Here is a 15993-nt window from a genome sequence, read left to right on the forward strand (position 1 = left end):
TATAAACTATTAAATAAGTTGACCTAATAAAATTTGAAAATATTTCTATTGATGACTTGCAATACTTACAATTGGTTTGGAGCTACATGTTTCGGTGATGAGCTTTAACAAGTGATGTAGTGTTAATTAAATAATTTATTTACATCTATGCTTATATGTATACGTATACATGTGAAACATATAAATTAAGGAAATATATGCATAATAATATTTCTATTTCAATTCCAATGTTTGCTCCCGATATTTTGTAGTGGAAATACACACATTAGTTTAGCAGAAAATCAACTTGAAATTAACAGCACCATTAAAGCATAGAAAACTCTAAATTTACTTTGTTTGGGTAAAAGATGTTGAAGTGGTTTAATTAATTTCGTCTGTAAACGAGGATGGTGTATAAAATTCACTAGAAGATCTTTTCAAATAAAAGACAGCCGACATGGTAAATACTTTTCAAATATTACAAATTTCTTTAACAAAACTGGTTTCGTGATTAGACGAATTATCAACAAGGAGTGTAAAGCGTGCCAAACATTTGAATACCTTCAACTCTTGGTATGTCCGTCTATATTATTTAATTCTTACGGAGTATTTAACACAGCTGTGTAGGGACAATTCCAAAGACTTTCGCAGTCAACCCTATCGTGGGCTGCGGCATTGGTTGTTATGGCCTTTAGATTATGTTTTATTAATATGTTGTTAGATGGTCAACAACCTGGATGATTTTCCTTCTTCATCAAATGTTTCGTGTCCATTACATATCCAAACCATATCAGACTACTTTCTACAACTCTACTGTATAAGAGCAATTATACTCGTATATTTTGCCTTAAACACCAAAATGACACCATAATTGCAGGATGATTTTCCCACACAGTTCAATTTTGTCTATCATTTAGATATTTAAAATTACCTATTATACTGAATACTCACTCTACTATACCCATTTATCTGCACACTTTAAATCTGCTTTATCTGTTCGTTGACAACTGGCCTAATCATGAAACAAGTTTTGTCAAAAACGTGTATAATAATCAACAACAAATTAATTCGCCAGACACCTTTTATTTTCTTTTTGTTATTTTAGACCAATGATAGTTTTTGTTTATTATTAAGAGGCTAATTATTTTCACTCTTGAGTTTTGTGAGAGGAAATATTCCAATTAAATTCGCCTAAATACTAACTCCTTTTTGGCTTATTTTTACTCTAGTAAAACTGTTAATTCTCCTAGGGGTTAGCATATTAGTTATCATTTCTTCTTATATTATTATGATGTTGGTAGTTTCACATTTAATAAATTAAATTAATGGAGATTTGCAACACAAAGTCATCAAAAAGAGAGTCGAAGGCAAATTTTGTTATTCAATTGATTCTACATTTATTGTTATAACTCCTTACAGAAGCAAGGACCTTTTACCATGACACAATGAATAACAATATGGAAAAAAAAAATTTTAAATTATCTAAGCTATTGTAGCTATTTTAATGTTACATAAGTCTCAACAAATATTTGGTATTTAATTTTAATATTTCATCAAATCAACTATTATTGAAGGAAATGAGTTACTCAACCTGAGGGGTAAGAAACGGATGACTATAATTTCAGGTCGCGCCACAGATCCTCATCAGTTCGCTTATTTGTTGTTGTTATGCGGATAAGCCGGATCTATGGTTAACATGCGCTTTAATTTTTAGGGAACATTTTCGCACATCTTTTGAAAAAACTTCCAATAACTGTTGAAATTGGAACCGAAAGTTAAAAAAAATGACTGATGTGACAATTTTGCAAGGAATTTCAATATAAGTTTCCATAGTCATAGGACATTTAAATTCACAGTCCAAAAATCAAGCACAACTACAAAAAACAAAATGCCATTTGGAAAATTGTATATTCCTGATCACTGTTTCCTTTGTCTTGTTATATTTGTTTCTACATTTTCTGTATAATATCAATATTTGCTTTTTATAAATAATAATAGAAAATATCCTTAATAATAATTAACCAACATAAATATATTTTTCATTGATATTTATAAATACAGACAGACCCCAAAAACAAAATATATGGCATTGCGTTTTTTGTTATTATAAATTGACACTTTGGTGCAAAAAAGGTATTTTTCCGAATTTTGCCAAATTTTATTTTAGTATAAATATGAGCTTAACATTCAGATCTATACAACAGAAGTCAGCTTGAGTTCATAGAATGTATAACATAAATTATCTACTAACGGCGGACACACAATATTCAATATCTTGGGAAAAGGATTTTATAATTTGATAACTAAAGGCAAAAAAAAGACGGTGAAAAAGGATCAACCAATTTAACAACAAGTTAACAAAAAAGTCCCAATAGTAAACCATCAAACAGTGAATAAATACCATCAAAATATTTCCTAATACCTTCGTAAATTAAATAAAAACATAAACATGTTTAAGGTGAGTAAATTAATTAAAGTTCTAATTAAGTGTAAATACGTAAAAAGTGTGCGCTTTAAAACGTGTTCATCTTTTCTATTGCGATTTACTTAAAATTATGTGAAATATATTCATTATTTGTAAATATTTGTATTCAATTACAGTCAGCAAGTTCCATATGGTTTACCCTGACAATCGTTGTCTTTTTGACATGCGTAGCTGAAATATCTTGCAAGCCAGCCTACGTTATTGATGATGACTATTATGGCTTTAATTCATTTGTTGCCACGAGACGATCTGCTCAACCAAACAATTCCATTATTTCAAGTTTGAAAAGAGGATATTATTACATTGATAATGGATCAATTGTACCAGTCAGTGGAGTTGGCAAAAGAATCTCTCCAAATTAGGTCAAACTGAGTGCTCGGTCTGACACTGCAGCCGATACTGTACGAGACATTGTAGGACAGCGACAACGCAAGAATCGTTTAAATCTTAAACAAGAGTTTGACATAGCAGACTGATTTTCGCATTTAAAGTTAAATTGTTGTTAAGTAGTTAATTATGTTCTTACTTATGCTTAATAATGGCTTTCAAATAAAAATTTTATATTTACAAAAACAATTTTTATTTTTTTTTGGAAAAAGAGGGAATAAATATTTCATTTCAGTGGACTGACCTTGTTCTACATTATATTACAACAAGTAAGAACGGCGTTAAGTTCGGCCGGGCCGAACTTGTTATACCCTCCACCACAAGTTGTATTGAAGTAAAATGGATTAATTAGTTTCCTTTCGTGTATGAAGAAGACTTAATACTAAAGTTCAGCAATTTCAGTAAAACAATGTGAGGCACCATTCTATGGGGGCTATTTCAAAACGTCGATCTATACCGACAAATTCCTGACGGAAAGTTTTTAGGCTCAAAGAAGACTAAATACCAAATTTCCTATATTTCGGTAAGACAATGTGGCTAAAACTTAAAAAATACCGAATGGGGATATAGGAAGACGTGGACCTGTACTGTTAATACTCTTCTGGAATATTTTATAACTCTTGGAAAACGAAATAACGAATTTCAGCCATTTCGGTTGGATATTGACGTCACAATCTTCAGTATTACGAAAATCGGGAGGTAACGTTCTATGGGGGCTATATCGAAACGTGGACCTATACCGACGAATTTTAGTCAGAAATGGGGCAATATGAAAGCGTGGACCTGTACAGACATATTTCTGGCGAACAGTTTTATATCACATTGAAGACTAAATACCAAATTTCAACCACTTTGGTGGAATATTGAAGATACAACCTTTAAAATACGAAAAATCGGGAGGTACCTTTCCATGGGGGCTATATGAAGGCGTGGACCTATACCGACAAATTTAAAGGGGAAGTTTGAGTACCTCCCAACGAAGTCTAAATACCAAATTTCAGCCATTTCGGTGGAATATTGAGGCCACAACGTTAAAAATACCGAAAATCGGGAGGTACCGTTCTATGGGGGCTATATGAAGGCATAGACCGATAATGACAAAGTTCTGGGGAAAAGTTTAATACCCCTAAAGAATACTACGTACCAAATTTCAGCCATTTTGGTAGGATAATGAAGCTAAAACCTTAAAAATACCGAAAATCGGGAGGTACCGTTCTATGGGGGCTATATCAAAACGTGGACCGATATATCTCATTTTCAATACCAACCATCCTGCAAGTAATAAAAATTTTGACCCTCTATCTTTAAAGTTGCGAGCTGTATCTTGATTTCAACAAATAGACAGACGGACGGACAGACGGACATTGTCAAATCGACATAGAATTTCTTGCTGATCAATAATATATACATATACTTTATGGGGTCTCCGACGAATATTTCGATGTGTTACAAACGGAATGACAAATTTAATTATACCCTCCATATGGTGGAGGGTATAAAAAAATATATAGCAAGGAGTCTTTAGGTAGAAATTTATGATATAGTACCCTACATCATAGCTATTGACGTTTGGTAGCTATATAATGTTATATTAAGTTTGTTTGTTCTACGATTATATGTATATGTGGAAGACATACATACCGATACTTCTCTGAATTTTACATTAACGAAAAACTTAACAAAGAAAGCCCAACAACCTGAGGTCTTAAACCTAAACATGCCTAAATATAAAAAGATCAGTTCTCAAAAATTTAAGAAAACCTTGTGTTGTTGCGAACTGCTAAACACTTATTGGACAAACCAAACAGAAATATCAAATAGATCATAGTCAGATTTAATTTTTTTCTGAAAGAAATTCCATTGAAGCATCCTGTTCTGTGCAATAAAGTGAGAATTAGAATCCATTCTAAAAGCAATGAAAATGTTAAAGACAAGGATATTTAACCATGGCAGGATATTTTATTTTTAATAGATTTTCAACATCAAAAACTATCATTGAACAGTTACTAAATTTCAATGGTGTCCATGTGCCAAATTATCTCACATGCCGGAAATGGTCATTACATTTCATTAAAATGTTAAGCATTGTGTGGGAGGTTTTGAAGTGGGCAGTCTTGCATTCGGTCATATGAGCATTATGCGGGACAGTTTAATGCACTTTTGGAATGACGTTACATGTAACGTGTAATATAAGTGTAATCCGGATCATAAGGACTATATAAAGACACTCAGCAAAATGTCCGATGCCAAAGATGCCATTCAATCATGGGTGCAAGTGATCTGGCATGTCATTTTTTTAGCATCTTCATCGATGAATTTTATATTAGCGTGGACCCAAAAAGATGCTATTCATTTTTGGATCCAAAGCATGTCATTTACAACAACCCTTTGCAATGACATTATCATTACGACAATAGTTTTAACAACGTTGGTTGTGATTTCGAGTCTCCGACAACATCAAGCCTATTGTAAATAAATAATCTATATATTTAGAAAAATGTGTATAAATAATAACACAAAATTCATCTCTATTGGATCCATAAAATAGGTTCAAATGCGGATGAAAAGATCGGGTTTTCACGACTTCGTTTGAACCAATGCAGAAGATGCCATGAAATCACATCATCGCATGGAACCCCTTCCTTCAAATTTTTGCTGGGCAACATCCAGGTCTTAAAGACGAATTAAGTGAAAGTTGGGGAGAACAGCCGGTTTTCCATCTGAAGACTTGTTGGATTTCGATAGAAGACACTTAAGTAAAGAATTTGTTGTATTCCAAAACGTGATCGCAATGTATTTTGTAATCAAAATAAAGATGAAAAGAGTGGAGTTCAAAAGAAACTAAATATAATTATTCATTCTCATTCACTTCCTTAGTATAACATAGTCTTTACTTACCTGATTTCTCATAGTTGTCTTATAATATTATTATTATGACCACCAAAATGTTCGTGTCTCCGTCAATTAGGATTTTTCCCGAATACTGCAAAACCCTGAAGAAATGAAGTTAAGACATAGGTTGTTATGGACTTTAGATTACGTTTTATTAAAATGTTGTTAGATGGCCATCCATCCAGGTTTTCCTTCTTCATCGAATGCATCGTGTCCATGAGGTATTGCTTTTAATGCTCAATTCATTGCCTGGCATTTTAACGACATAACCAAACCATCTCAGACTACTTTCTACAATTCTGCTGTATAAGATCAACCATATTGTAGGATGATCGATATTTATTTAAGTTTTCATATTATAGTGAATACTCCACTATATCCATTTATTGGCACACTTTAAATCTGCTTCTACTGTTCGTTGACAATTTGCTGAATCACGCAAACAGTTTTGTTCAGAAGCGTGTATAATAATAATCAACATCAAATTAATTTGCCAGACACCTTTTATTAACACTCGTGAGTGTTTTGAGAGGAAATATAGCAATTATTAAATTTGCCTAAACACAACCTCCTTTTTGGCTTATTTTTGTCCACTCCAACTTTTAATTCTCGCAGAGGTTAGCATTTTATTTATCATTTGTATTTATATTATTATGGTGTTAGTAGTTTCACGTTCGCTAAAAAAAATAATGGGGGTTCCCACTACAAAGCCGTCAAAATGAGAGTCGAAGGCAAACTTTGTTAGTTAATAGATTCTACATTTTTTGTTATAACTCCTTACAGAAGCAAGGACATTTTACCATGACACAATGTTTAAAACAATGGAAATTATCCAAGTCACATAACAGGTTGTAGCTATTCAAATGTTACATAAACAAACAACAAATATTTTGGATTAAATTTTAATACTTCATGAAATCACCTATTATTGAAGGAAATGAGTTACTTTACCAAAGGGCTAAAAAGGGATGACTATAATTTCGGATCTCGCAACAGATCCTCATCATTTCGTATATTGTTTTTTTTTTTGTTTATATTATTTATCATTTCTATTTATATTATTTTGGTGTTGGTAGTTTCACATTTAATAAATTAAATTAATGAAGATTCCCAACACAAATTTATCAAAATTAGCGTCGAAGGCAAATTTTGTTATTTAATTGATTCCAAATTTACTGTTATAACTCCTTACAGAAGCAAGGACATTTTACCATGACACAATGATTAAAACAATAGAAAAAACATTTAAATTATCTAAGCCACATAACAGGTTGTAGCGATTTAAATGTTACATAAGTCTCAACAAATATTTTGGATTTAATTTTAATATTTCAACAAATCAACTATTATTGATGTAAATGAGTTACTCCACCAAAGGGGTAAGAAAAGGATGAGTATAATTATGGATCTCGTCACCGATTCTCATCAGATCGCTTATTTGTTGTTGTTTGCAGATAAGCCGGATCTAAGGTTAACATGCGTTGACATTTTTTAGGTATTATTTTTGCACATCTTTTGAATAAACATTCCTTTAAAACCTCCATAAACTGTTGAAATTGGGTCGGGAAGTTAAAAACACGTTAACTAATGTAGAACATTTTGCAATATAAGTTTCCATAGTCATAGGACATTTAAATTCACAGTCCAAAAATCAAGCACATCTACAAAAACAAAATGCCATTTGGAAAATTGTATATTCCTGATCATTGTTTCCTTTGTCTTGTTATATTTGTTTCTACATTTTCTGTATAATATCAATATTTGCTATTTATAAATAATAATAGAAAATATCCTTAATAATAATTAACCAAAATAAATATATTTTTCATTGATATTTATAAATGCAGACAGACCCCAAAAACAAAATATATGGCATTGCGTTTTTTGTTATTATAAATTGACACTTTGGTGCAAAAAAGGTATTTTTCCGAATTTTGGCAAATTTTATTTTAGTATAAATATGAGCTTAACATTCAGATCTATACAACAGAAGTAAGCTTGAGTTCATAGAATGTATAACATAAATTATCTACTAACGGCGGACACACAATATTCAATATCTTGGGAAAAGGATTTTATAATCTGATAACAAAATACACAAAAAAGTCGGTGAAAAAGGATCAACCAATTTAACAACAAGTTAACAAAAAAGTCCCAATAGTAAACCATCAAACAGTGAAAGAATACCATCAAAATTTTTTTCTAATACCTTCGTAAATTAAATAAAAACATAAACATGTTTAAGGTGAGTAAATTAATTAAAGTCCTAATTAAGTGTAAATACGTAAAAAGTGTGCGCTTTAAAACGTGTTCATCTTTTATATTGTGATTTATTTAAAATTATGTGAAATATGTTAATTATATGTAAATATTTTTATTCAATTACAGTCAACAAGTTCCATATGGTTTACTCTGACGATTGCTGTCTTTTTGACATGCGTAGCTGAAATATCCTGCAAGCCAGCCTACGTTATTGATGATGACTCCTATGGCTATAATTCATTTGTTGCCACGAGACGATCTGCTCAACCAAACGATTCCATTCTTTCAAGTTTGAAAAGAGGCTATTATTATATAGATAATGGATCGATTGTACCAGTCAGAGAAGTGGGCAAAAGAATCTCCCCCAACCCAGTCAAACTGAGTCCTCGGTCTGACACTGTGGCAGATACTGTACGAGACATTGTAGGGAAGCCACAACGCAAGAATCGTTTAAATCTTAAACAAGAGTTTGACATAGCAGATTGATTTTCGTATTTAAAATAAAATTGTATATTAAGTAGTTAATTATGTTCTTATTTATACTTAATAATGGCTTTCAAATAAAAATTTTATACATACAAAAATAAAAACAGTTTTTATTTATTTTGGAAAGGGTGGGAATAAAAATGTACTACAATATACTACCATGAAAAAAAAATATATATATATAGCAAGGAGTCTTTAGGTATACACTTGTAGTATACACTTGTAACACCCTACATCAGAGCTACTGAGGTTTGGCAGAAAAGCCGAAAGTTCGAACCCACATAACCACCCTTATGTGACCGGTTTCATTTCATTAACTATCATTACAGGACGGTTTAATGTACGTTTGTAATACAACTTGATATAAGTGTAAATCGGATCACAATTACATCCAGGTCTTAAACTGGATTTAAGCTAAAAATTTAATGCGAGCAGTTGGATTTCATCTGGAGACTTGTTGGACCTCTACCTTCTATTTTTGAGCCTTTATTTCAAAACGTGGGTATAAGTTTTGCTTTCATAATTGTGAAGAAACACTAAGAAGACGATCCAGGTGAAATTCTAATTCGATTGTCCTAGAACTTTACGTTTGGTTGCTAAAATGTATAGGATGAATTGGACCAAAAAGTGTTCTCGAAATGTATTTTGTAATGAAAATAAAGAGAACAAGGGCGGTGTTCAAAATTCAATAAATATGCGCTTTCATTCTAATTCTCAAACTTAGTATAACATAGTCTTTATTTAAATGTTTCCTTATATATGCGGTCACAAAATATATTTTATTGATGTTTTTTCATAATAAATTATTTCAAAAGATTATGTGTGAAATTTGATGGAGAATATTTTTTTCTTTGACGTCTTCTACCTAGAATGAAGTTTTGTGGGACAAAACTTAATAAACTCAGATAAAGTACAACATTAACCCTAAAACGTGATTTTATTTTTGGCAGATTCCTGGCGTTTAGGTGCAATTTAGAGTTTTGGTGGGACCTTTAGTAAAATTGTATGACAAATAATTTTGTAGAATATTTTGATCTGATACGATCACATTTTAAAGATGTTTTTAAACGTTTTTGAAAAAAGGGACCAAAAGATCCGTTTAGTGACTCGCATGAGGGTAAATTTTTTTCATAAAAAGATACCCCACATTGTTGTCAGTAATATTGCCAAAGACACTTTTTACCTAATTTACCGAATATTTCAAATCCTGTAGAAATGGGCGGAACTTGCAAGCCTATTTCGGTAACTTCGCGACGTAAACTTTCAAAACGCCGATACACGTGTCTTCTTTTTTTTCGGTCTTCTTTCATAATCTGTTCGGGGTTCCTTGTAATTTTAATAAAAGTTTAATTTTGTTGTACATTGTAATATAAACAAACGGGCCAACAACATTTAATGTTCAGATCTCCATGAATTAAAGTTTTTCGCATGGTTTTCCACCATATATGTTTAGGTTTTTTTTGGGCTATAAATGGGATGGTATTGTGCCAGTTTTAAAAACAAGATATTTTTCCTCATGTTTTAGAACGAAAAAAAATTAAATTATATTTTTGGCAGCTTTTTCGTTAAAATAGTCTACATATATTATTTCCACAACAATCGAAGTTTATTCATCATCCGCGAGATATGAAACCCCCATAGCTTCGATGTAAGCGACTACATCTTAAATGTCCACCTAAACTCTCCTTACTACATACATATGGGTATATCTGAATGAAATCAAACACTTTTTTAAAATCACGTTTTTGATTTCCTTTATTTTTTTTAATTATATTTAATTTAAAAAATATATATTTAATTTAAAAAATCATTATTAAACATAAATAATCTCAAAATTAAATATTTTATTTTAAATACATAAAAATTAGTCTGCTATGTCAAACTCTTGTTTAAGATTTAAAAAGTTCTTGCGTTTTTGTTGCCTTACAATGTCTCGCGCAGTATCGGCTACATCGTCAGACCGAAGACTCAGCTTGACTGGATTGGGTGAGATTCTTTTGCCAACTTCTTTGACTGGTACAATAGATCCATTGTCAATGTAATAATATCCCCTTTTCAAACTTGAGAGAATGGGATCGGATATTACGCCAGATCGTCTCGTGGCAACCACTGTATTATAGCCATAGAAGTCATCATCAATCACGTAGGCTGGCTTACAAGATATTTCAGTTACGAAAGTCAAAAAGACAGCGATTGTCAGCGTAAACCATATGGAACTTGTTGACTGTAATTGTAAAAAAATATTTTATTAACATTAAAATATTTCCCATAGTTGTAAATAAATCACATTAAAGCTAATTAACATGATTATCAGTCTACACTTATTGCAAATTTAAATTTAATTACCTAAGTTTTAAGTTAATTTACTCACCTTAAACATGATTATGTTGTTTGCTTTAATTTACGAAGGTATTAGAAAATATGTTGATGTTCCCGTTTTGTGGTTAACTTTTGTGACTTTTTTGGAAATCTCCTTGTTAACTTATTTTGTTTAATAGTGATATCCTTTTTTCGCCAACTTTTTTTGTATATCGTTTTTCTTTATTTATCAAATTATAAAATCTTTTTCCCAAGATATTGAATATTGTATTTCCGCCGTTAGTTGATAGTTTATGTTATACATTCTATGAACTCAAATTGACTTGTATTGTATAGATCTGCATGTGAAGCTCATATTTATACTAAAATAAAATTTGGCAAAATTCGGAAAAATACATTTTTTGCACCAAAGTGTTAAATTATAATAACAAAATACCCAATGGCATATATTTCGCTTTTGGGGTCTGTCTGCATTTATAAATATAAAATAAATATAGCTATGTTGGATGATTGTTAAGGACATTTTATATTATTATAAAAAAATAAAATTTTGATAGTATAAAGAAAATAGTTAAAAACTATAATACTTTTTTGAGTTTTATAAAATCCTTTTACTAATCGGGTTTTGTGATTCGACAAGTAAGCAGCAAGGAGAAGTTTTAATGGTGTCAAACTTTTCAACTTATTCAATGGCCAGTCTACATTGTTTATCTTATCCGGGCCTCTTTTATATTGTAGTATAGAGCCTTTTGGAAAAAACTCCTGAAATCAACTTGTCTTGGGCTATAGCTTTGGTTGTTATGGACCCTATATTACATTTTTAAAAGCTTAAAGTATCTTCCACACAAAATCTCGATACAATTTCTATTCGATGCCCCCATTACGACGGTGCAGGTTTTTTTTTTTCAGGGGCAAGTCCATATTTCCTGGAAAGTGACCCGAAAGCTGAACAAAACTCAGCATAAGTTCGAAAATGGTCCATATCGGCCCACTCCTTCGGGTGCCTCCATCGCAAAAGTTAAAAAATGATAGCTTAAATGATCCAATTTGGTTTAAACTTTTGTCCACACAAAATTTCCTATTAGGATGGTACATTTTTTTCGAGGCAAGTCCATACTTCCTGATATAATGGATCAAAAGCTGTAAAATCCCGGTCAACACCATTAGAAATGGCTGATGAGAACGATATATCACGAAATGAGTATCGATTTGACCGTAACTTTGCACATCGTAGAACTTCTTTAAAATGTACGTCAACTTCCCTGAAGGTCTATGTCGGACAACATCTTCGTATACCTCCTTCACAATTTTCACTCTTACGTTTGAGTGCCGTTTAAAGGCTGTCTAAGCACCGATTCATTCTAAAATTTGGCTTTCGCAATAGTTTGTCCAAACTTAGTTTAAATTCCAAGGTGGGTTATATCGGTGCACTCCTTCCGTTACCTCCCACACAAAAGTTCGAAAAGGTTGGGAAAATTTGTGCGCACGATATCTCTTGAAAGGAGTAACCGATTTGGTCCTTACTTTGCACATCGTGAAATTTCTAGGTTCCAATATGGGCTCAATCGGTCCACTCCTTTGGGTACCTCCCACACAAAAATTTGGGAAAAGTTTAGTTTAGGACATGCTCTCGGATCGCTTTGATTTTTGTTGTAACAACTTGTATTCGCTGCCCCCATTACGACGGTACAATTTTTATCAGGAGCAAATCCATACTTCCTGAGAAAAAAGCCTGAAAGGTGAAAAAAAAAACCCTATGACACCGTGTGTAGTGGGTGGAGCGCAAGATAACTTTCGAACGGATTTGCCGAGTCGGCCCAATATTTGGCCTTTGTAATATTTTATCCAAACTTTGTTTAATTTCCATGATAAGCCATATCGGTCCACTCCTTCAGGTACCTTCCCCACAAAAGTTCAAAAATGTTCTATTGAAGTCACCTATTTGGTCCATACTTTACACATCCAAATATATCCACCAGATATAGATCAGGGTCAAATATGGACTATATTTGGCCACTCCTTCGGGTATCTCCCAAAGAAAATTTAGGATAAGTTCACTTTAAGACCTGCTCTCGAATCACTTTGATGTTTGTTGAAGCAACTTGCTTTCGCTGCCTCAATTACGGCGGTAAACGTTGGACCAGTCCATACTTCTTGAGAAAACATCCCAAAAGGTGTTATAAACCCTATGGCACCATATGTAGTGGCTGAAGAGGTCCAAAGTTTGTTCTGGACATATTTTGTCCAAACTGAGTTTCAGTTCGAAGATGGGCAATACCAGTCCTCAACTTCCGGTACTTCCTCCAAATATTTAAAAAAATGTCACTAAAATGGTATTTACGATATCTCTTGAACGGGGCAACAAATTTGGTCCAAACTTTGAATCTCCCAATATTTTTCCAAATTGAATTTAACTTCTAAAATGGCCCATATCGGCCCTCTCCTTTCCCCCACAAAATTCAACATTTATGTCTAAGTGCAGTTAAGGCTCTGTTCGAAAATCCTTTGGAAATGTTTACCGATCCTGTTCGTTGTGGTTCTGTTTACAGCGATATTATGTTTTCCGTGGACAAGTTCAATCTTCATGGCCTACTGGTCCAAAAGTTATACTATGACCCACTGAAATGACTAGTGGGCGCGATAGTCGCTCCATTCATTTAAGTACCTCCTCCGCAACACTTTTGAATTTTACTCCTAACCCAGTCTAGAGTGCACAAGAGGACTACTTCTGGGAATGTGGCGATTTACTCTTTTCAACCTAACCTAATTCACATTTTTGTCGGAAGTTCAAATGTCCAAAAAAGGCCACAAAAATACGCTTCTCCTGTCTCCGCTTCTTGCGATATTTTTCCTTAGCTACTGACTGCAGGTTTGTCCTGTATTCCGCCTTATTCTTTCAGTAGCCTCCTGAAATCACCTTGGATTTTTAATAGTGGCAATTTGCAAGGAGTTGGCTATTCTTTGCCACTGTGCTTCAATATTATCGGGACAAGGTTGGCAGACTTTCAGCATGTGGGTGGGTGGAGAGGCTTGTGCTATCTTTTGGGTTGGAAGATCGCACTTTTGTCGCAACATTAAAACGAGTGCGATGTTTTCTCTTCGAATCGGTCGGATATCTAAAACCATGGAAAAGTGTCTTCCGTCTGTCACAACATGATTGATCTGCTTTCTGGTTTTCCCACCTGGGGACATCCACATGGACTCGTAAATTTGTCCCAGCCCGTAAATTTGCTCCAGCAAAAACATCCAAGGAAACAACCACTGCTACTATCTCAACTGTCTCAGAGTCTCAAAGGATGCAAATGCAGCTTGATAATCTATTGTTATTTATAGCTCTGTTCCTTTACTTCATATTCTCAAGTTTTACTGCTTTCCAATGATGTACTTCTGTAACAATAAGGTTCAAGTAATCGAATTTCTTTTTCAGATTTCAAGATTTACCCATCCTATTTTTCCTTAATCACTAAACGAGGTACGCCCAATCCCTATGATCCCTTATCTCAGTAGCCACATAAGGTACCTTAGTGACCTCTAACATTGTTTACAAATTGTTTATTTTCCATGACATTTCGAAATACAAACATTTTTTTGGAAAATTTCCAAAAATCGCATGTCTGCAAAATTATTAGCAAAACCTATTTACTGTTGCTATCTCAGCCATAAAAACTAAATTGCCATAATTAATGCTAATGAAATGTGTCGGAATAAGTACAGACAAAAGAAATTAGTGATAAAACAAATAAATCAATAAAAACAAACCACTTAAAATAATGCAAAACCGCCACTTAAATTTAAGTATTTAGGTGAATTCCCAATTAAAACTAAAACAAAACTATTTTAGATATGTAGTTGAAAAAGTATGTTTCACTCAATTCTTTGGAAAATTAAACTTAATTTAATTATATTTATTTGGTTTTTTTCTATTAGGTTAGAAAAACTCTTCGATTCGTGCACAACTGTTTCTCGAGCCACTTTAGAAAGAATCTGGATTTTTCTGGTTCACCAATATCTGTTTTGACCATCCAAATAAATTAATTGGTGATAATAAATATAATTTCCAATAAATCATATGAATCACTTTGTTTTTGTTCCCCTCCAAAAATATGGTGAGGAGGAAAATTTCAATGTTTTGTTTTTGAACAGATGTGAGAATTCACACGAATGCGAAATGAATCAGTCTTGGGAGAGTAAAAAAATCAATACAAATGACCATCAAATATTTGAGAATCAAAACAAACGAAAATACTAACAAACATCTTGTAGACTTGTATGGTATAAACCCTGATAGATTAGTTTGTGTTTAATATTTATAAGCTTAACATGTAATGAGCGGGCAATGAAGAAGTTCGGTTTTTTTTCTAAAAACATTAAAAATCAATTATTGGATTTTTCCCACAACCTTCATTGTATTCTAAAATAAAAATCAAAATAAAAAGTGATACACGTGAATTTTATGCTAAACTGAATAGCGACACGTACATATTTTATGTAGCGCCCTCTATCTCTCACGTGTATACCTCGTTACCGATTAATATAAATATGTATCGATAATAAAAAATATTTCGATTGTGGAAAGTGAAGTGAATATCAACTATACTTTTATAACTTAAAAAAGATAAAGTGAGTATAAACATAGTGATATTATGAAGTGTTTTATCAGCAATTATGTCTGTACGATAACCCAAAATTTTATAGAAATTCGCACAAATTTTTAAGTAGGGTACACACGATCAGTTTTCACTGTCAGCTTTGCTCAAATAATCGGTTGCTTGCCAGTGTGTCCGTTCATTTTTGTCAGTCATCAGGCAACCACAAAATATTTTGTTGTTGCTGGACAGTTTGACATTTATCGATATTTCCAAAAAATCGACAGTCAAAAGTGAGTGGACAAATATAGTCCATATTCAAACCTGAAATATATGTATTAAGATGTGTAAAGTATGGACCAAATCGATCACTCCCTTCAAAAGTTTTCGTGCGAACAATTTTTCCTAACATTTTTGAACATTTGTGGGGGAGGTACCTGAAGGAGTGGACAGATATGGATTATCTTCGAACTTAAATTAAGTTCGGACAAAATATAGTCCATATTCAAACCTGAAATATATGTATTAAGATGTGTAAAGTATGGACCAAATCGATCACTCCCTTCAAAAGTTTTCGTGCGAACAATTTTTCCTAAC

The 15993-nt window shown here is 32.6% G+C and overlaps 1 protein-coding gene and 1 long non-coding RNA gene across 2 annotated transcripts in view; one reads left to right on the top strand and one right to left on the bottom strand.

The window, feature by feature from the left end:
• Nucleotides 1-10294: 10294 nt before the first annotated feature.
• On the bottom strand, nt 10295-14893 carry LOC141387170 (uncharacterized). Its single transcript, XM_073956416.1, has 3 exons — nt 14570-14893; nt 10863-11172; nt 10295-10715 (listed from the first exon to the last, which is right to left on the bottom strand). The coding sequence occupies exons 2-3, from the start codon at nt 10869-10871 to the stop codon at nt 10356-10358; spliced, it is 369 nt and encodes a 122-aa protein (XP_073812517.1). The 5' UTR covers nt 10872-11172; nt 14570-14893; the 3' UTR covers nt 10295-10355.
• Nucleotides 14894-15124: 231 nt separating this feature from the next.
• Nucleotides 15125-15993, top strand: part of LOC141406196 (uncharacterized) — a 46554-nt gene continuing 45685 nt past the window's right edge. The window contains exon 1 of the long non-coding RNA XR_012413336.1: nt 15125-15430. This is a non-coding gene — a long non-coding RNA (uncharacterized lncRNA). The remainder of the gene's footprint in view (nt 15431-15993) is intronic.

The sequence above is a fragment of the Musca autumnalis genome, unplaced genomic scaffold (assembly GCF_047663935.1).
Source record: "Musca autumnalis isolate F117 unplaced genomic scaffold, ASM4766393v1 scaffold_5, whole genome shotgun sequence".
Lineage (NCBI taxonomy): Eukaryota > Metazoa > Arthropoda > Insecta > Diptera > Muscidae > Musca > Musca autumnalis.